The sequence below is a fragment of the Maniola hyperantus genome, chromosome 2 (genome assembly GCF_902806685.2).
Source record: "Maniola hyperantus chromosome 2, iAphHyp1.2, whole genome shotgun sequence".
Classification (NCBI taxonomy): domain Eukaryota; kingdom Metazoa; phylum Arthropoda; class Insecta; order Lepidoptera; family Nymphalidae; genus Maniola; species Maniola hyperantus.
In genome coordinates, this window is record NC_048537.1 from 9,214,917 (window position 1) to 9,234,471 (window position 19,555).

The 19,555-nt window shown below is 37.4% G+C and overlaps 2 protein-coding genes across 6 annotated transcripts; both read right to left on the reverse strand.

Moving 5' to 3' along the window:
* Window positions 1-1,762: 1,762 nt before the first annotated feature.
* Window positions 1,763-11,710, reverse strand: ttv (exostosin glycosyltransferase 1 ttv). 4 transcript variants are annotated; one of them, XM_069503768.1, is made up of 8 exons: window positions 8,954-9,197; window positions 6,942-7,143; window positions 6,377-6,496; window positions 5,382-5,699; window positions 4,831-4,952; window positions 4,030-4,210; window positions 2,917-3,161; window positions 1,763-2,202 (listed from the first exon to the last, which is right to left on the reverse strand). In XM_069503768.1, the coding sequence occupies exons 3-8, from the start codon at window positions 6,449-6,451 to the stop codon at window positions 2,022-2,024; spliced, it is 1,122 nt and encodes a 373-aa protein (XP_069359869.1). In that variant the 5' UTR covers window positions 6,452-6,496; window positions 6,942-7,143; window positions 8,954-9,197; the 3' UTR covers window positions 1,763-2,021. The 4 variants fall into 4 exon arrangements, with proteins under 4 accessions (XP_069359869.1, XP_069359872.1, XP_069359865.1 ...); XM_069503771.1 differs by lacking the exons at window positions 6,942-7,143; window positions 8,954-9,197 and having other exon boundaries at window positions 5,382-5,714; window positions 6,377-6,495; XM_069503764.1 differs by lacking the exons at window positions 1,763-2,202; window positions 2,917-3,161; window positions 4,030-4,210 and having other exon boundaries at window positions 5,455-5,699; window positions 8,954-11,710.
* Window positions 11,711-11,847: 137 nt separating this feature from the next.
* LeuRS-m (Leucyl-tRNA synthetase, mitochondrial) lies at window positions 11,848-18,658 on the reverse strand. 2 transcript variants are annotated; one of them, XM_034977242.2, is made up of 6 exons: window positions 18,256-18,658; window positions 17,734-18,180; window positions 14,912-16,262; window positions 13,969-14,213; window positions 12,744-12,980; window positions 11,848-12,150 (listed from the first exon to the last, which is right to left on the reverse strand). In XM_034977242.2, exons 1-6 carry the CDS (start codon window positions 18,334-18,336, stop codon window positions 11,914-11,916), a joined length of 2,598 nt encoding a protein of 865 aa, XP_034833133.1. In that variant the 5' UTR covers window positions 18,337-18,658; the 3' UTR covers window positions 11,848-11,913. The 2 variants fall into 2 exon arrangements, with proteins under 2 accessions (XP_034833133.1, XP_069359860.1); XM_069503759.1 differs by lacking the exon at window positions 18,256-18,658 and having other exon boundaries at window positions 17,739-17,906.
* Between the last annotated feature and the right edge of the window lie 897 nt (window positions 18,659-19,555).

Sequence of the window (19,555 nt, forward strand, 5' to 3'; positions counted from 1 at the left end):
GGACGCCAGATGTAACACTAGCGCGGCGTAGCTTTATGCAAGTTGTAGTAGCAAGATGGAAGAGTTGGCAGAAGTAGAGAACCAATACTTGGCACAGGACACCGTTATTTCACCGTGAAGAGTTCAGAATTCCTGAACCCTGCATCATTAGGATTGATGAGTTGGCAACTGGAATTTAATCTTGGAAGTCCTTGCTTGGTACCCCGTACCCACAATATCAATTCACTATCAACAGTTTCTGTATCTGCGTAATTTAGGCGGGCAGTAGTAAATCTGCAGCATCAGCATTTTGGAAATCGATTAAAAATACAAAACTATCGTTTACAACCTATTTATTTAAAATTCAAAGTCCTGACTGACTGACATAGATATCAACGCACAGCCGAAACAGCTGGTCCTAAAGACATGAAATTTGGAGGGTTTATTATTTGTGAAGAGCAGGTATCCACTAAGAAAGGATTTTTCGAAATTCCACCCCTAAGTGGGTTAAATGGGGGATGGAAGTTTGTATGAAAGTCGGTCATTTTTCAAGTTATTTGCATGAAAATTGGTATTTGGGTTTTCGGTCACACATGAAGAAATACGTGTTTCAGGATTTTTGGAAAATTTGCCCATAAGGGTGGTAAAATAGGGGATGTAAATTTGTATGTGAAATCAACGCACAGCCTAAACCGCTGGTCCTAAAGACATGAAATTTGGAGGATCTATTCTTTGTAAAAAGCAGGTATCCACTAAGAAAGGATTTTTCGAAATTCCACCCCTAAGTGGGTTGAATGGGGGATGGAAGTTTGTATGAAAGACGGTCATTTTTCAAGTTATTTGCATGAAAATTGGTATTTGGGTTTTCAGTCACAAATGAAGAAATACGTATTTCAGAATTTTTGGAAAATTTGCCCATAAGGGTAGTAAAATAGGGGATGAAAGATTGTATGGGAAAGTTTTAATTATTGATATTATTAACTTGAAATTTGGAAAGTAGGTTCTTAAATAAGACTTAGGTGTCAGCTAAGAAACGGTTTTCAGAAAATCCTTCCCTAAGAGGGTGGAATGGGGGTGGAAGGTTATATGAAAGTCCTATGTTTTTAAAGTTAGATGCATAAAATTCGGGATTTAGGTTATTAGCTTTAAATAATAAAAACCTGTAGAAGTTATTCTGGAAAATCTTCCCTTAAGGGTGGTAAAATTGGGGATGAAAGTTTGTATGGGAAAGTTTTATTATTGTTAATTAACTTGAAATTTGGAAAGTAGGTTCTTTATAAGACTTAAGTGCATCAGATAAGAAACGATTTTCAGAAAATCCTTCCCTAAGCGGGTGAATTGGGGGTGAGAGGTTATATGAAAGTTCTATGTTTTTAAAGTTACAAACGTGTAATCAACATATTTTAGGTCGTCAGCTTTAAATGATAAAAATTGTTTTGGAAAATCCCCCCTAAATATGGTAAAATAGGGGATTATTGTTATTGTTAACTTGAAATTTTTAAGGTAAGTTCTATCTATAGGTAGGTGTCAGCTAAGATTTTTACGAAAATCTTACGGGTCTAAAGGGGTAAAATGAGGGTTGATAGGTTATAAGAAAGTCCTGTTTTTGCCCAAAAAAATGCCATTTATTTCCTGTAGGCCACGCGGGCGAAGCCGCGGGCAGAAGCTAGTAGGGTATAAAGTACAGTGTACTGTAACGTATAAAGAAAACTCATTGATAATATTAATTATATTGATGTAGATTGTAGGTACCTACGGGGATTACGTTCAATGAAACAGAAACTTTGGCATATAAGTTTATTAGCGTAAAACAAAACTCGTTGAGCACTAATAAATTGAAATATAAAATTATATTGGAAAAATTGTCTTATTAAATCTAGGACTAGAACAAGTATTCAAAGCAGGTGGGTACCTAATTTGTTTTATTTAGCAAAGGTTATTAATAAAATAAACTAACTGAAACTTAAATATTTAAAATAAACTAGTCGGACTGACGTCGACTAATTACGTGATAGATATTATATATAATAAAATAAAGTTTTTTAAGATGTCACTAATTCCATTTTTCTATATTTCTTCCGGAGCGTGGATACGGGATCCTTAAACAGAATAGGGTCGAGTCGCAGGACAGAGCGCAGGAGTGGCATGTAGCCCCACGCGGCTGCAAACGTGTTCAAGCAGGACTGCCGCTGGACGAAATGCTCCGGATCACTCCACGACGATCTGAAGAAAAGCCACGAGATAGAGTCTGCCCGGTGAAAGCTAAGAGCCATTACGCACGGTCGAAAGAGTCTGTAATTTAAATAGAAAGACAAGCGCAGTGGCAACTCGCAGACAGCATGGCTAGTCGCTCTAACTTATAGGAACACGGGTCTATATGGGAGGGTTCACACGAGAGCAACTTTTGAGGCGAATAACATCGCACAAAAAAGTGGTCCAGGCTTTTGTGACGAATATTGTAACAGAGTCGTAAATAAAAAAACCGGCCTAGTGCGAGTTAGACTCGCGCACCGAGGGTTCCGTACTTACTTTGAAAATACTCATTATATTAATTTTTATGAATAATAGTTTTTAATTTATAATGCAAAATGACGACATCAGAGTCTCAGGGAGCCGCTGGATTCGGGCGGCGCATGACCGTGGCGTGTGGAAGTCTCTACAAGAGACCGATGTCCAGCAGTGGACGTCTATAGGTTGATGATGATGATGCAAAATGACGAAAAAATACGACTGTAGTACGGAACCCCCGGAACGCGAGTTTCACTCGCACTAGGCCGGTTTTTTTATATAGATTGCAACCTACCTATCGAACGCAGAAAGTCGCCAAAATGCGATGGAGTATCGATGCAGGCGCAAAATCGCCGATCGCTTCGTGCTTGTTATGGGCCTTATTTAGATTATTTAAGTATAAAGTCGTTCTCGGTCAACACAACACACCTGTACCGATGATGCTGCGGCTTGTAGCGGCGGCGCTGCGCCAGCTTGAGCGGCGGGCGGCGCGACGCGTGCGCAGCGAGGCAGTTGAGCAGGATGTCCTCGCAGTTGCGCGCGCGGCGCACGGCCAGGCGCAGCGCGGGCGCGGCGGCGCCGTACAGTGCCAGCAGCGCGCGGTGCACGAGCGCGGCGCCCGGCAGCACCATGGAGTACGAGCCGCCCCACTTGCTGCTGTAGCCCCACGCGCTCTGCCGAACACGACACACGGTGTGAGATCCGGAATTGGATATTAGACTCCAATTTTTTTATTACTTTATTATGAACTAGAATAAAAATAATGGAAAAAACGAATTAAATCGATGAAAGAACAAAAAAGTTATAAGCATTTAAATATTTCTGATTAGATAGAGATAGCGATACAGTAGTTTGACGTCACACCTACTAATATCATAGTAGCTTCGTGCGGTTTCATACAAATTTTCGTTTTGCGATAAAGGGATAGAAGACCCTCCCACTCCAAAATTAAAATGCCTGTAACTTTGTAAATCTTTGTTGGATTTCAATTTTTTTTTCAGTGCACGTCATTATTTTTATCCTAGTTTATAATAAAGTAATAATAATTATCAATTTCAAACGTAGGCAAATACCCAATTAGAAATATCTACCCTCAACTGTTATGTAATCGTGATAGCGATTAGTTATTTATAAAGGTCGAGCATCAGCTGAAAGAATATACCCCAAGGAGTTGAAAAAATAAAGGTTGCCTACTTCCCCTACGTAACTATGGTGTTGCCAGGTATAAACAAATAAGTAAGCGTTATTAATATTGCCTCATCTGTTATTTAATCGAATTTTATATCAAATGCAAATTATAAAATTCGTAATTGCCGCTGTCGGGAATCGGATCTGGGATCGTTCCCACGGGCTTTTAAAAAATCTACTTACGTCAACGCGAACCAAGTCGTGGGCATCAGCTAGTAGTAAATAATAATAATTAAATATTGCACTGCTGTCAAAGATCGGTGCTAGAGTTACCTGTCGAACATTATATACCTATGTATGTACTTACAAATACAAAAATCACAGATTGAAGATTACAGTTAATGAAATTAATACCTTAGATTCATCCCAAAAGTGGTTTCTAGCCGGGTAGCCAACTATTCGTTCAGGAAACTGCTGCCACACGCGAAATGCGAAATCTAACTCCTCAGCCAACATGGGCGCATCTCCGTCTAAAGAAAACACTGCAGCTGTGGGAATCGCCCAAAGAGGTTGCCAACGCGCTGACACTCCTTCCCTAAAATTCAAGTATCATTTTATTATTAAATACTTTCTTGAGAAAAGCATTTTATATTCTATTTAAAATACTTTTCTGCATGCATTTTCAATTTGCACAATGCAAAATACTTTTGCCAACATTACCAATCAAAATGTAATTAATGAAAGTTGCTCACTTTGGGTACTCCAATATGTAACGGATAATGATACCCATTTGGAGTCATTAAATAAATACCCAACTGGTACCCAACCCAAAAATCTCATGAGCTTTTTAAAATGTAATATCCGAGACCACATCGAAGAAAAAATAAAAAATATTACATTAATATTAAAACTAAAAAATATTTACCTATTTTAAAAATATTTTGAAAACGTATTATACGATACGATATACGTTAATTTTATTTAATAAATATACAAGTACCTAAGGAATTTTGTATTGATTGAGATTTGAGTCATTATAGGCAAATACAAAGATTTACCTACCAATCTTGTTATCCAAAATTAAAACTAGATATTTATTTTGGAAATTTGGCAAACCACAGCAGATGTTATAGTTTCTAGAATGTGTTTATAAAATTACATTGAGCAGGGTGCTCGAGGTGAACTTTCTTAATCTGTTTTTCTTATTCTATTTACCCCGGATAATGCGTAGTAGCGTCGATTACCATTACAGGTAAAGGGTCGCGTAAATCTCCAGCCATTCTCGAAAGCGATTTCAAGGAAGGTGCGGCACGCTCACTGTCCCACACGAGGACTACCTATGGAATATAAATAACAAGACTATAAAGAGCGAGCGAGATGAGTGCTATCCCGAGTATGGGGCTAATAAGTAAATTATGTTTAAAAAATCTGGTGCAGGAACACGAAGGACATCCGATAGAAGCGAAATATCTACGCATTTGTCGGTGAAAGTTATTTTGATTAAACTGAACCAGACTGGACAGTCCAGTCCAGTTTAGTCAATAAATATAAAGAACCCAAGTAAAATAACAAGTTTCTATCTCATATTGTTTCGGGGAAGTAAATGACGATGGTGACGTTTCTGCTGCAAAAATTAACATCTTAGTCATACAGATTTGTCTATTTCAGCGGGTTATAGCAAATTAAGCTTTTGGTTCCTTGTAAGATCCCCTACATCGTATATAATTTAGCACGTTTTTATATTGGCACAAGACGTATTTGTTTACCTTTTCGCAATGTTCGCTGCTAGCTATGTTAGCAAGGAGTTTGTGTAATGCTGGCGACGTAGCCTGTACGTACAGAAGGGCTGTGAAGGAAAGGCCGGGCGTGGGCGGCGGCGCGGGGAGCGGGAGGGAGGGCGCGGGGAGCGGCGCGGGGGCCGGAGCGGGCGCGCGGGGCGCGGGAGGTGCGGGCGCGGCGGCCGGCAGGTGCGCGCGCGAGTCGCCGTACGTCGCCAGAGTATTCAGCGCTCCCGGAGATGTGTTCCAGATCAGCGCTTCACGCTGTCGCGACGATCTATGAGCCATTATCCGTTCCAATATTATCTATAACAGAAGGAACTAGGTACACCTGTAAGATTCCATTTAAAGAAAACATATCGTATTTAATATTTGCACAAAACGCAGAGCAGACAGATGTCCTGCAGGGCGCCAGGGTTGAGATAAGGGACGGATTATAGCGACTTGTAGAATTTGGCAGATATTACTTTTCTTAGTAATGGATCAGTCACTCGGGTACTTACTTCAAGTTAAGTCAGGGATCTGGAGTCAAGGACTCGGGAAGTCGTGAGCTCAGGGGTTTGGGAGATCGGGAATGGGATCGGCGATTTTTGGATGAGGTCAGGGGGTTGAAGGATCCGGAATGGGGCCGAGGATTGTAGGATCAGGTCTGGGATTTGGGAGAGTTCGTGAGGTTGTGAAATCGAGAGCTCGTGAAGTCGTAAGGTTGTGAGATCGTGATGTTGACAAGTCGAGAAGGTAAGGTAGTGAACGAATTATTATTATATTATTATTATTATGGTGCTATAACAGTTCTAGGTGATATAACAGTAACCATCTCGTCCGCAAATAGCAAAGGCATCAGTTCACTGTATTTTTTACGCTGTGATGAAGTAATTAAATAACATGAAAATTAATCAATTTTTTTTTACATTCATAGAAATTTGTAAAGCAAAACACAGTTCCTACTATAACATAATATAAACATATGTTTAATATTTTACCTCTACAGTTGTAAAAACAATTTTCTCGATTGAAGAAAAATATTGTTCCCAAAAAAGTTGCGTCTGCTGCCTCATTGCAAGAACACGCTCAGGAGAAACTGAGCGCACTAGCTCAGGCACCTGAACAACAAAAATAAATAAATACTATGAATGTCTAGGTACATATTATTATTAAAAAATGTTCATGCGAGTCAGACTATTATTTTTAACTTTTAAAGTAAGATAACAATACCAAGTGGGGTATCATTTATGAAAGGGCTTTACCTATACATTCCTAAACAGATTATATAATGAGGTAGAAAATAAAAAAGAGTTAACTCCACCTGATATTGAGTGAATGAGGTGGAACTCGCACAAAATGGTCTTTTGGTTTTATACAACTCTAGTTTAGTTAACTATTTTCTCACAACTGTATTGAAAAACGTCGTATGACACATAGGCGTTAAGATTATTACAAACTCGTGAAGATGGTAAACTCTCGCTCAGTCACTCGGTCAGCGCGTTTGTAATAACCTACTTACTGCCCTCGTAGCACAATGTAGTTTTTGTGGTGGTGGTAACAGACCTGTAATAGAAGACGCTCATCAGCCCAGATGACAGCACGTCGCCAATCTATGCGCTCATCAAAAGGTAATCTCCATCCATTACTGAGCAGAACTGGAACACAACCAGCAGCTAGTGCCTCTAGAAACCGGTAAGAACCAAGACGTCTACCACGAGCCACAAGGCAAAAAGTTGAATTTGCTAATAACTGCTCATAGTCAAATCTATAAATAGACAAAATATTGGGCCTAATTCCGTAGTACACAATCTCTAAACTTAAATGACACGTCTAAATCTATTACTATCCCTTTAGACAGATAGACTTTAGTTTAACCAATAGGCTACTTGACACTTTTTTTAAGTATGTCTTAAATGGTTAATATTTGTCCTATGAGATCAAAAAAATTAACACTATATTTTTTTGCGCCCTAAAAACCGTAAAACTTTCATTTAAAAATATTTTTTTCTTACAGGTGAAAACACTGTCGGCCATGTTTGGCCGATAGATTATCTGTGCTCTGACGTCATGCATTTGTAAACAACAGCATAACGTCCCAAAGTTTAATAAACATGACTTCTATACTAGTTTACATGAAAAATATAGTAATTATCGTTATTGTATCATCCGAGAATGTAAAACCGCATCGATAAAGACCACAGGAAAGTTGTGGATTAGAGTGCCCAGTGAAATAAATATACGTAACACGCGAAGACTTGCTTAAAGGGATCCTATATGACTAACGACTGCAACCCAAATTTATTTTTGCAAAGATCACTTTGTTGTAAGTCTTACTTAATAACATATTCAATTTATAAAGAGAAAACGATAATTTTTTACGTTTACTATGAGTTTTTAGAAATATATAAAAACTAGCTTATGCTCGTGACTTCGCCCGCGTGGACTTCATAAATTTTAAACCCCCATTTAACCCACTCAGGGGTGGAATTTCAAAAAATCCTTTCCTAGTGGATACCTTCTCTTTATCTACAAAGAACACACCCACCAAATTTCATGTATCTAGGACAAGCTGGTTAGATGTTTAGGCTGTGCGTTGATATATAAGTTAGTCAGGACTTTAAATTTTATATATATGGATACTACGTTAGTCCCCGCGTGACATAGGGATGACATTTCTTTGTTTACATATTTAATGACGTCACATCATGGCTGACAGCGTTTTCTGCATTTTAAATAAAAATAAAAACTGTATTTTTTAAAATTGGATTTATATATCCATCCTGCGTTTTTAATAATTGTTATTGATATATTTCGTTGTCTTAAGCAAAATTCTATAATAAATAATCATTTATTGGATGAAATTAGATATGAGTCAAGTAGCCTATTTTGATGAAATTTGGTAGTTAGCTAGAGTTAGCTTACATCTTGGGGATGGAGATAGGCTACTTTTTATCCCAGGAAATCAACGGAATTTAAAAAAAAACATAAATCCACACGAAACGCGAACGAAGTCACGTCTCATTCTCTCATAGGTTACTATTCTGAAGGTTTAGTATTAAATTATAAAATTGTACCCTCTAACAAATAAACCTGGAATAGCGGTGGAATAGTTATACTCTGTTTTGTCTTTCTCTGTCATCAGTAATTTGACATTTGAAGGAAAAAGACAAAACAGAGTATAACTATTCCACTGCTATTTCAGGTTTATTTGTTAGAGGGTTTGTGTTTAGTGGTAATTTATTGGCGGTCTACCCCATGTGAAATACTCACAATTTTATATTTTACTAGATGATGCCCGCGACTTCGTCCGCGTGGACTTAGGTTTTTAAAAATCCCATGGGAACTCTTTAATTTCAGAGATAAAAAGTAGCCTATGTCCTTCTCCGGGATGTAAGCTAGCTCTGTACCAAATTAAAAAGCTAGCAGACAGACGGACAGACAGACAGACGGACGGACGGACGGACGGACCAACAGACAGACAGACACACAGACATAAATTCCAAGCTCTTTGGATTATGTTATTATGAATTGTATTAATAGTATCAAAAAAATTAGAAAATATCCTAAATACTCACTTATCGTATTCCTTATTATCTTCATCACATCTTTCATCTCTTAAATCTTTCCAGGACTTACCATGTCTACAAGTTGTAACTAAAATAAGCTGGTTACCATCATGTAAATGCCACAAAGAATTCCTTGTTTCACTACCAATGCCATGCACATAACGCTTTCCTTTAAATGCAAGTAAATGTTTCCGGGGCGCTGGAAAAGGGTTTCCTGTTGCTGCAGGAGGCAGTCCACCACGCTCCGGGTGCTCTTTATGAAACAATGGCAAGGAAATGTCAAACCCGTCACGGAAAATAATTTCAGAAGCACTTGCCCTTGCCATGATAGCTTCACCTGAATCAAACCCTAAAGCCTCTTCAGCATAATCAGGCCAAGTGCCTGCATATAAATTGAAAATTACATGATTACGACCATTCTTCCAGTACTGCAGTCGGGAAAGTCTCGAGGCAACATCTGCAATATGCTCAGGAGACAGTGGATCTGCATCTAGGGTGTCAACCGCTGGTATAAACAGACAAGCCTCAGTAGGATCGTGAGTGGCATACCTTGACTCCCTTATCACTGACAGAACTTTACGGTAAGTGGCACTAACAGGACCATCTGTTGGGTACACATATACTTTAGGATCATTGCCACATTTCGAAAAATCAAAGCATGTTTGCATTCTACATGACTTTGTAGTTGTTTGGGGATTTCTCTTTTGTCGAGATGGTGATTCATATAATTCTTCCAAAGTTGCAAATGTTGGCAACTGCCCCCGACGTGACTTATGATTTCTTTGAGTATTTAAATAGAAACTGGTAAAAAAACAGTATAATCCTAGGATAAATGATGTAATTACAATAAAATAACGTTTTTTTGCTTGCATTTTCTAGAATAATTCTATCTAGAATTCTGGATTGCTGGAATGTAGGAGTCACGTCAATCACGTCCATAGAATGCAATCACTCCAAATCACGTCCATAGATTAATATGTATACCTGAAATATCTGATACTGTCTCTACGCGTCCATCCTTTTTTAATTTAAAATATTTGTAAATTAAATCTACCTACTTCCCACCGCCTCTGCCTAATTTTCTTGAATCCATCGACCAGAAATAAAAGCTTGAATCTTCTTCTTCTTGTCTATGGCACTTTCTTGAATCTTGATTCTTGACAAAGATACCAACAGACCAATAATAAAAGTTGACTAATCACAGACCAATAACGTATTATATGAATATATTATGTCACAAATATTTCGATAAGATCATAGATTATCTACTATATGATAAGATGGAAGGCATTTTAAAACACAGGTCAGTAACCATAGAATAATAACTCACTTTTCCCTACAAACATTAGGCTATCCTCTTTGACTGTGCAATAAAAATAATCTATGGTCAAAGAAGTAAATCTAAGGGCGGCTTTTTTTTTTTTTTTTTAAAGATACCCGGGTTGTAATTGGTAGGAAACACATATCGCGGAAGAGTATTCCAAACCTTAGCCATACGTATGAGGAAAGATGACGCAAAACGTTTCGTGGGTGTAGATCATAGGTGTAGATGGAATGTCGACGACATAAGGATGGAAACTCGCCCGACGTCTTGCGGTTCGGTGGTAAAATGGTGAAGGGGGGACAAGATCGAAAAGTTCCTGAGCACACTCTCCGAAATATATCCTATAAAACACTGATAAGCCGGCGGCCTTGCGGCGGTGATCGAGACTTTGTAGTTTCCGTAGATTTTCCGTTTTGCGGTTACCGTAGATAGAGTAATAAAGGTAGATTGAAGTACTGTGTAACCGCGTATGAGATAGCGATAGCACGACGTGACGATGAATAACACTACAATTATTACCATTGTTTAGTAGTCAATATTTGTATTAACCGATCAACAATATTTGCATTAAACGTTTTTTATGTGAAAACAAGTAAATAACTAATGAGAAATACAATTACGCCACGAATTCTCTTGCAACTAAATTGCATTCCTTGTAAGTATTCTTGAAAAAACCCAGTAACATGATAAAGGACAAAAAATAGGTTAGCTGTCTCTTGTTTATCACATTAGTAGCTTTATCTGTGCTCTCTTTTTAGTGTAAATGAGAAGCAAACGTTCCTGTATCTACCTTTATTACTCTATCTACGGCGGTTACGCACTGCATCCGAACCGAATCTGTAAAATATTTGTGTGGTAGTTTACGCACTACATTTCATCTGATTCAGATGATCGAAAAATTCGGACCGAAGTAGCTACGCACTGCATCCGCTCCGTAACCGTTAAAATAAGATTTAAAGTAGTCATAGAACTATTTACAATGGTAGTTTACGCACTACATCAGTCTCCAATTCGGAAGAAATTCGGACCGAATGAAGTAGCCGTAGTACTGTTCGTTCGTGGGTTGTCCGAACGCGTTCGTATACCTCGGATTCAGAGTGCGTAAGCAATATTATTCGTTCATAGTTTTTTATATCCGTATTTTAACGGATGAGATGGCGTAACTTCTCTAAGGAATCAGACGAGGCGACAAAATTTACAAGTGGCCTTAAAAAAATTAAATAGATTTATTTTAACCGATTTTTGTGCTATGAAAATTACCCCACAAATGGGGGTAACTTTGTGAATAGAACATTTTGTGCGTACCGTATTCTCTATGGCGTACGTACTCATATACAGTAGCGCGTGGCGAAAATCGGAACTAACGTTGCCATCAAGTGTCCCCTTTGTTCTTGTTTGAATACTCTAGACCTTGGACGGCTCTAGACTAAGTCTTTGTTCTCCAATAGCGCACCCGTCAATGTCATTCAAGTGCCAAGAGAGCCTTGTTGCACTGTACAGTGCGACAGCCGACAAGACGCAGGCATCAGCTAGTACTGAATAATATTATATCATATTGAAAACTACTTTGATATCCCTTCCTTGTAATTTAATTATAAGTAACTTGGTAACAGTTGGTTTCAAAGGCAAAACCTCTACTTGCCAATTATAAGTAGGAATCTTTTTTCAACTCTGATTTTTGTTTGATCTTATGTCTGTTTGTGTAGATATGTAATATTGCACGACAATCTGGATAGAGTTCGTATTTAGTTTTCGATATTCCATGTGTTATTCTTTCTGCAACTGTTTTCTCTCTAACCATTAGGTGTACAGCTTGTTCTAAATCTAAATTTTTTAATTTAGTTGCTTCTATTTTTAAGTCACACCTATCCGCTCCATCAACCTTAAAAAAATGAATGATTAATAAATAATACAGTTTTATAGATTGATAATCATGCTTATATTTGTAGCTATAAAAACTACTAATGTTTAGATTAAGGTACAAAACTAGGTGGGTACCATACCTATCCTGGTAAGGACGTCCACCTCCTAATCGGAGGTCGGGGATTCGATTCGATCCCGGGCACGCACCTCTAACTTTTCAGAGTTATGTGTGATTTTAAGTAATTAAATATTCCTTCATAATGTTCTCAAAGGTGTGTGAATTCTGCCAATCCGCACTTGGCAAGCATGGTAGACTATGGCCAAAACCTTCACTCTTGAGAGGAGACTCGTGCTCTGTAGTGAGACGCTGGTTTGATCATGATGATGATGATACCTACCCTACTGATGGTTAGAATATTTTTCAAGTGCAAATTTCCCAGAGTGTGGATTTAGATGTTTGTCAAATCCCACTCTAATTTTTCGGGATAAAAAGTGCCAAACGTCAAAATCGGTAAAATGGATGTGCGGTGAAAAGCTGGCAGACAGACAGACACAATTTTGCATTTATAATATTAGTATGAAAGTATGGAATATTGGCATTCGATTACTTACTTTACATTGAAAAGATAATGGATAATTTTCATTTACGACTGGCCATCTTTGTTGGAGAACCTCTTGATTCCAGTCTATTCCATCAGATAAATCACATATTCTATTAGGTGCGGATCGCATACCAGCCCATAACTCACAACAGAAGTGTGGAGTTATTATAGAGAGCATAATGATCAAAGAAGCTAGTGACTGCTCATATTCCTTGCTTTTTGCTATTATTTGCGGTGGTACGCTGTTCTGGAACATTAAAAGAGCAAAATGTGAAAAGTAAAATAACTTACTGCTGAATACTGGAAAATATCTTAAAAGTTCAGGAAGCTACTTTCTATGTCTTAAAAGTGCTCCATTAGACTGACTGCATGCCTGCAGTCAATATTACCATACTAACTGCACACTCAATTCAAAAGCTTTTGACAGCATAACAGCTCAATATGAAAAGCACTAGAAGTATGTAAAATAAACCAAAAATGTATCACATATTACAATACATCTACTCAAATAGTTGTAAGTAACTAGGAACTTTACTTCTCAATACTTCTAAATATAAAAAGGGATCAGACAAGGCGACCCTTTCTCACCCAAACAATTTATAGCTGTACTAGACGAAATATTTCAAAAGGTAGATTGGAAAAACAAACGTCTTCTTATAAAAAACCATAGTCTGAACCATCTAAGATTTGCAGATGAAATAATTTTTTTTGCCAAAACTGCACAGGAACTGGAGAAGATGAATGATGATATGTTGGACATAGAGAGCAGGAGCAGATAGGTGGGAGTGAAAATGAATACTAACCAAAACTAAATTAATGACAAACGGATCTGAGACCCCTATCTCTGTAGAAGGAAACAAAATTGAATATGTGAAGGATTACACATATATGGGTAAGAAAATATCAGATAATATAAACAGTATCGAAGATGTAGTAGATAGAAGAATTCTAATCTCATGGAACAAATTTTGGTCTCAAAAATAAAATCTAAAAGGAAAGTATGAACTGCCATGGAAAGAAGTATCCTAAAACTAAGAAAAATTCAGAAGGTAAGAAGTACAGACATCAGTAAAGATGGAAATAAAAAGCTTAATTATTATTATTATTACAACTGCACACTTGCAGCTGATAAGTTCAACTGCATGCAGCTTGCAGTCCATCTGATGGAGCCATAAAAGTACGATGTTATACATTGTTGAATTATTATGGAGAAAAAATTCTCATTTACTACTTACTCTTAATACATTTGTTAAACTCTGCAGTCGAGAAATTCCTACACTCAGTTTGTGAGTATATTTAAAATGATAGGTAGCAGTTGCAATAAAGTAATTTCTTGAATTCCAGAGCTTATTTTCACATTCTTGTATTTCTTTTTCAGACAATTCATTAACAGCAAATAATTCCTTGTTCTGCTTATGCATTAAAAATTCTCTGATTGTAATCCATAACCTATGTTGGAAGTTTAAGACTCCAGGTAATGCTTAAAATGAAAACAATTCAATTTAACTTTAAAAAATAATGTTTAGTAGTAGAACAACAACAGAACCGGCGCCGTATTTAAGTATTAAACTTTATTATTCTTTGAGTGTAGAATTAAAAAAAACAGAAAATATTTAAGTATTAATTAATATATTATATTATAGCTGTTCATGCTGATTCACTGATTGACTGACTGACTCACTCATTGATCACCTCCTGAACATTTTTGTATGAAAATTTTTTTTTTCACTGATGGTTTCGTATAGAGGACAAAAATTCATTCGGAGGAAAAATACGGAGAGAGCTGATGATTGAGGATTTCGGAGACGGGTGAAGAGCACGCTTAAGGTATTGAAGATACGTGGGGGATGCTCGAGCAAATGTCACTCGAAACGTCATCAGATTGCCAGTGAGCTGAAAAAAAATTCAAAATGGCGAAAAAAAGATGGCCGCCATACAAACGTCGGTGTCTATCTCGAAGAGTATAAAAGATGGAAGAGTAGTTTCTTCGCAAAAGATGATCAGGATCCAAAGGTCTACTCGATTAATAGAAAAAAAATTCAAGATGGCGGAATTTATTTTTCCATAGAAAATGCATGGCGAATAAAGTCCACATTTTGAAAAAACAACGCTGCATGCTCGCGGACCACTTCAATGGTCCGCGCACTCACGCACCCTACTAGTATTAAATATACTTACTGGCATCAGACCATCGTCTGCTTGTAGCAGGTGGGACATCAGCAAGAATCAATAGTCTTGTTGTGTCACATCCATAGGTTGACAGCAACCGCTGTGGATTTTCTCCATTATATTTTGACTTACTCATTTTTTCCCACTGTACCAGGACTGGTTGTCCAGTTTTTTTTTCTTTATATTCTTTCCCGACCTTTTCTACATCTTCAGGAGGTAAATACTTTCCAGTATTCTTAGTCTTAAACGACTGTCCCATAATCATTCCCTGTACTAATAGTTTTTTGAAAGGCTCCTGTGTTGGTGTTAATCCTAACGAATGTAAGAAATAGCTCATGAATCGAGTGTAATATAAATGCAACACTGCATGTTCTTTACCCCCAATATAACAATTCACTGGAGTTACCCCTATTAATTTTTCCTTATCAAAAGGTTTCTTGTCATTATTTGGATCCAGGAAACGATAATAGTACCATGAAGAGTCAACAAATGTGTCCATGGTATCAGATTCTCTAGTCGCAATACTAAAACACTTAGGGCATTTACAATTTAGCCAAGATTTAAAACTTGATAGTGTTGCAATTTTTGTTTCCTGAACACTTATTTCAGGAAGAACCACAGGTAGATCCTCATATGGTACTGGTACTATCCCACAGTTTGGACAATGAATAATAGGTATTGGTGTACCCCAAAATCTTTGCCTTGATATAAGCCAGTCCTTAAGCTTTGAATTCACAAAGTACCCTCCAATGTTAAGTTTTTGTGCTATATCAATTGCTCTTTTATTTTCAGAATGTATGTCTACAATTTTATTTTTGTTTACAATTGGAATATTTAAGGACAGAGATAACTTGAAATCTTCTGAATCAACAGAGGGGCAAGCGATATACACATCCCGACCTTCTGGATAATTTACAGTATCTGTTACATAAACCAACATATCTGTTTTAGTAACTGGATTATAGCATTTAAGGTGCTGTGTTTCAACTAACGTCATGTCTTTTATCATCACATTATCTTTGCTCATTGTTAGGTATTCACCATATATAAACTTGTATGGATCTGGAGACCAAACATCAAACTTTCTTTGTTGGTTTTTCACATTAATATGAAAATTCACAACAATACCATTGCAGTCTCCTATCCAATGTTTTTGTAAGTTAATAATATCTTTCCAGTTTTCTAAACTTTTACTGTCTAGACCATCATACAACTGCTTTGCATATTTTGTTGTTTTTATAAACCACTGTGTTAAAACCTTTTCTTCAACTTTGGCACCAGATCGCCAAGAACAGCCACTATCATCAACTTGTTCATCTGCTAAAACTGTTTCATCAATAGGATCCCAGTTCACTTTTGCCTAAAAAGTTACAATGCAGATTTATCATAGAATCATATTTTGATTAGGAGTTTTCAGATTTGCCTTTAAACCCAACCAATTTAAGTACTATGCCAGTGTTAGGAGATACATAAATAACTTATGTCTAAGATTGAAGGTGTTTGATTGGACAAATATAGAGAATGGTAGCCTTGGTAGTCAGCGTCCGTTACAAAATGACTTCATACAGGACAAAACCGGCTTCACCGAAATCGAAAAATACCTGGTGAAGCAAATTTACTGCCATTTTTCAAGAATGGGTTAAAGATTAGGCAGAACTATCTTTGTCTACAAGGATTGAGGTTTTGGAAAATCCCTTGAGTCTATGATTTCCTGCGATAAAAGTAGCCTATGTCTCTCTCAATGTCTTTAACTATACCCTTGCAAAAGATCACGTCGTTCCGTTGTTCTATTGCGACATGGTTGGAAGACAAGCCAAGCAACAAACAGACACACTTTTGCATTTATAATATGGTAGTAAGTAATATGTTGCATAACGCATGCTAATCTTATTAGATGTAGCTACAAATTTTAGGCTCACATTAACCCCTAACTTCCCTAATTCATACAGTTGTTTTCTAAAGCCAATCCTTATTTTATATATTAGCAAGACTATAAAATTCATCATCATCATCATCAACCGAGAGACGGCCACTGCTGGACATAAAGTACTATCAATAATTCACTGGAGTAACCTACCAGTACAACTGTTTAGCAATTTCTAATATCATCTCGAAAACTGAAAGAGCCAATTGACATCTTTAGGGTTCCGTACCCAAAGGATGCCAATAGGACACGACATCTAATACTCTGCTGTCCATCCACCCATCCATCTGTCTGTCAGTGGGCTGTATCTCGTGAACTGTAATAGGTAGAGTTCAAATTTTATATGTATTTACATTGCCACTATAATAACAAATAATAAAAATTTCAAAACTAGCACCACGAAAATTAAATTGTTATTCTTGTACAATGGAAGCCTTCATGTACATAGGTAGGTAATCAAACAATTTTATGAGCTAAGCTGTCTTACTTAAAAATCATGTCAGTAAAGCTAAGGTTAATATGGCTGAGTCTGGCCGAGTCCGTTGTTTGTATATCATATGAAAGGTTACATGCCTCCTTGTTCATTAATTTCAATATTAGCATAATTGCATTACATATACTTATATTACAAAGAGACATTAGAAACTGTCAGTTTACTCCAGTGAATTAATGATTACATACACTTTAGGTCTCTTGTAGGAACTTCTACACGCCACGGTTTTGCGCCGCCTGAATCCAGCAGCTCCCTGCAACTCATCTGATGTTGCCTGTGCACCTAGTGGAGAGTCTAACACTGCGTCTTCAGATGCGAGGTCGCCATTCCAGCACCTTGGCCTATGAATTAATTCAAAGAAAATCCATAAAATGAGATTTAGAATTTTGCCAAAACATTGAAAAATAATCTTACCTTACATTGATATGCCAGTCCATTTTCAAATAACTTCAAAAATATATATTGGGTCCATTTATAATAGTTTGGATTACATGTACTAATTTCTCTATTCCAGTCAAAGTTAAATCCTAATTGCACAAGTTGCTCTTTCATAGCTGAAATGTTGCTATCAGTCCAAATATGGGGTAAAATGTTTCGCTCAATGGCTGCATTTTCAGCGGGTAATCCAAAAGAATCCCACCCAATCGGATGAATTACATTTTTACCATCAAGTGCTTGAAATCTGGCTATTGTGTCTGATATTGAATACACTCTGACATGACCCATGTGTAAATTTCCTGATGGATAAGGAAACATAGGCAATACATAATATGGATCTTTATTATCATTTTTGTTACATAAAACTTCCTTGGCCCAACGTTTTTCTACTTCATGTTTAATAATCGTGGTTATGTCCTGATTCTACAAAGAATAAAATATATTTTAGATTAACATTTCCTACCAAGAGATTTTAGGTACCTAACCATTTACACTCACCCATAAACCTAGGCTACTTTTATGTCTAGAAAGTACTGTACGTTTTCTGAATAAATGCGTAAAATTTCTAAAGCTAAACATAATTAAAGGACAAAATATAATATGTATCTAGGGTATTTTACTGGTTTCTACGGATTACTGGTCTGTGCAAAGAGATTTTTTTTTTTTTCTCTATTTCTCTTCTATCTGCGATCAGTCCCTGGACTATAAACATATTGGAGGTTCGTAAATGTTCACAGTTTAGGCTTTGCACATCCAGCGATGTGACATCCCTTCTTCAATATGAATTATTATGCTATCTTATGCTGGCCAAACTTGTCCTCTTAAGGCGGAACGTGCTGTTACTGGCATCCAGAAGTTGGACTGCTAGGTTGTTTTTATGACGCTCAAGTCTTTGTTTGTAGGCCTCAAGTGACCTGTCTATTGCCTCCTTTACCGTGGGGATTTCTGTGTATTCGTGCACTTCGGAGTTTTTTGTAAACTACGGTGCGTTGCATATGACCTTTAAAACATTGTTTTGGAAGCGCTGGAGTATCTCAATATTTGAGTGGCTAGCTGAACCCCAGAGCTGGATGCCGTACGTCCAAACCGGTTTGATGATGCATTTATAGATGAGGAGCTTATTTTCAAAGCTTAGTGAGGACTGTCGACCTATCAGCCAATATAGTTCTCGGAACTTCCAGTTGGCCTGATCACGTTTTGCCTTGATGTGATCTCTCCAGGTCAACCTTCTATCCAGGTGCATACCTAGGTACTTAATTGTTGTTTGCGTAGGTAGGATGGTCTCGTCTAGTTTGACAGGTGGGCAATCTCCTTTTTTCAAAGTGAAGGTTATATGGTTTGACTTCGATGCACTAGCTCTTATTCTCCATTTTTTTAGCCAGGAACTTATTTTGCTGAGATGTTCTTGCAGTTTAAGCGAAGCAATGTTGGCGTCGTTGCTGCAGGCAAGTAGAGCAGTGTCATCAGCATATGTCGCTGTAATCACATCCTTTGACACAGGTAAGTCGGCAGTGTAGATGGTATACAAGACAGGGCCCAGTACAGATCCCTGTGGTACTCCCGCTTCAATGGCATAGAAACTAGATAGACTGTCATCACACTTGACCTGGAATATCCGTTGTGACAAATAGGACTTCATAAGCATATATGCTGTGTTCGGTATACAGTGTTTTAATTTATAAAGTAGGCCTTTATGCCAGACACGGTCAAAGGCCTGTTGAATATCTAGGAATACAGCTGAACAATATTCTTTCCTTTCCAATGCTTGGCGGACTGTGTGTGCAACTCTATGAATTTG

Coding starts and splice junctions, on each gene's coding strand:
- ttv (XM_069503764.1), bottom strand. CDS start 9,816: ATGCAAGCAAAAAAACGTTATTTTATTGTAATTACATCATTTATCCTA. Junction 7,144..8,953: donor GATAATAAGGAATACGATAA/GTGAGTATTTAG, acceptor GTCTATTTATAG/ATTTGACTATGAGCAGTTAT. Junction 6,497..6,941: donor ATGAGCGTCTTCTATTACAG/GTCTGTTACCAC, acceptor TTTGTTGTTCAG/GTGCCTGAGCTAGTGCGCTC.
- LeuRS-m (XM_034977242.2), bottom strand. CDS start 18,336: ATGTTTAGCTTTAGAAATTTTACGCATTTATTCAGAAAACGTACAGTA. Junction 16,263..17,733: donor GACTGGCATATCAATGTAAG/GTAAGATTATTT, acceptor GTAACTTTTTAG/GCAAAAGTGAACTGGGATCC. Junction 12,151..12,743: donor CATTATCTTTTCAATGTAAA/GTAAGTAATCGA, acceptor CATTTTTTTAAG/GTTGATGGAGCGGATAGGTG.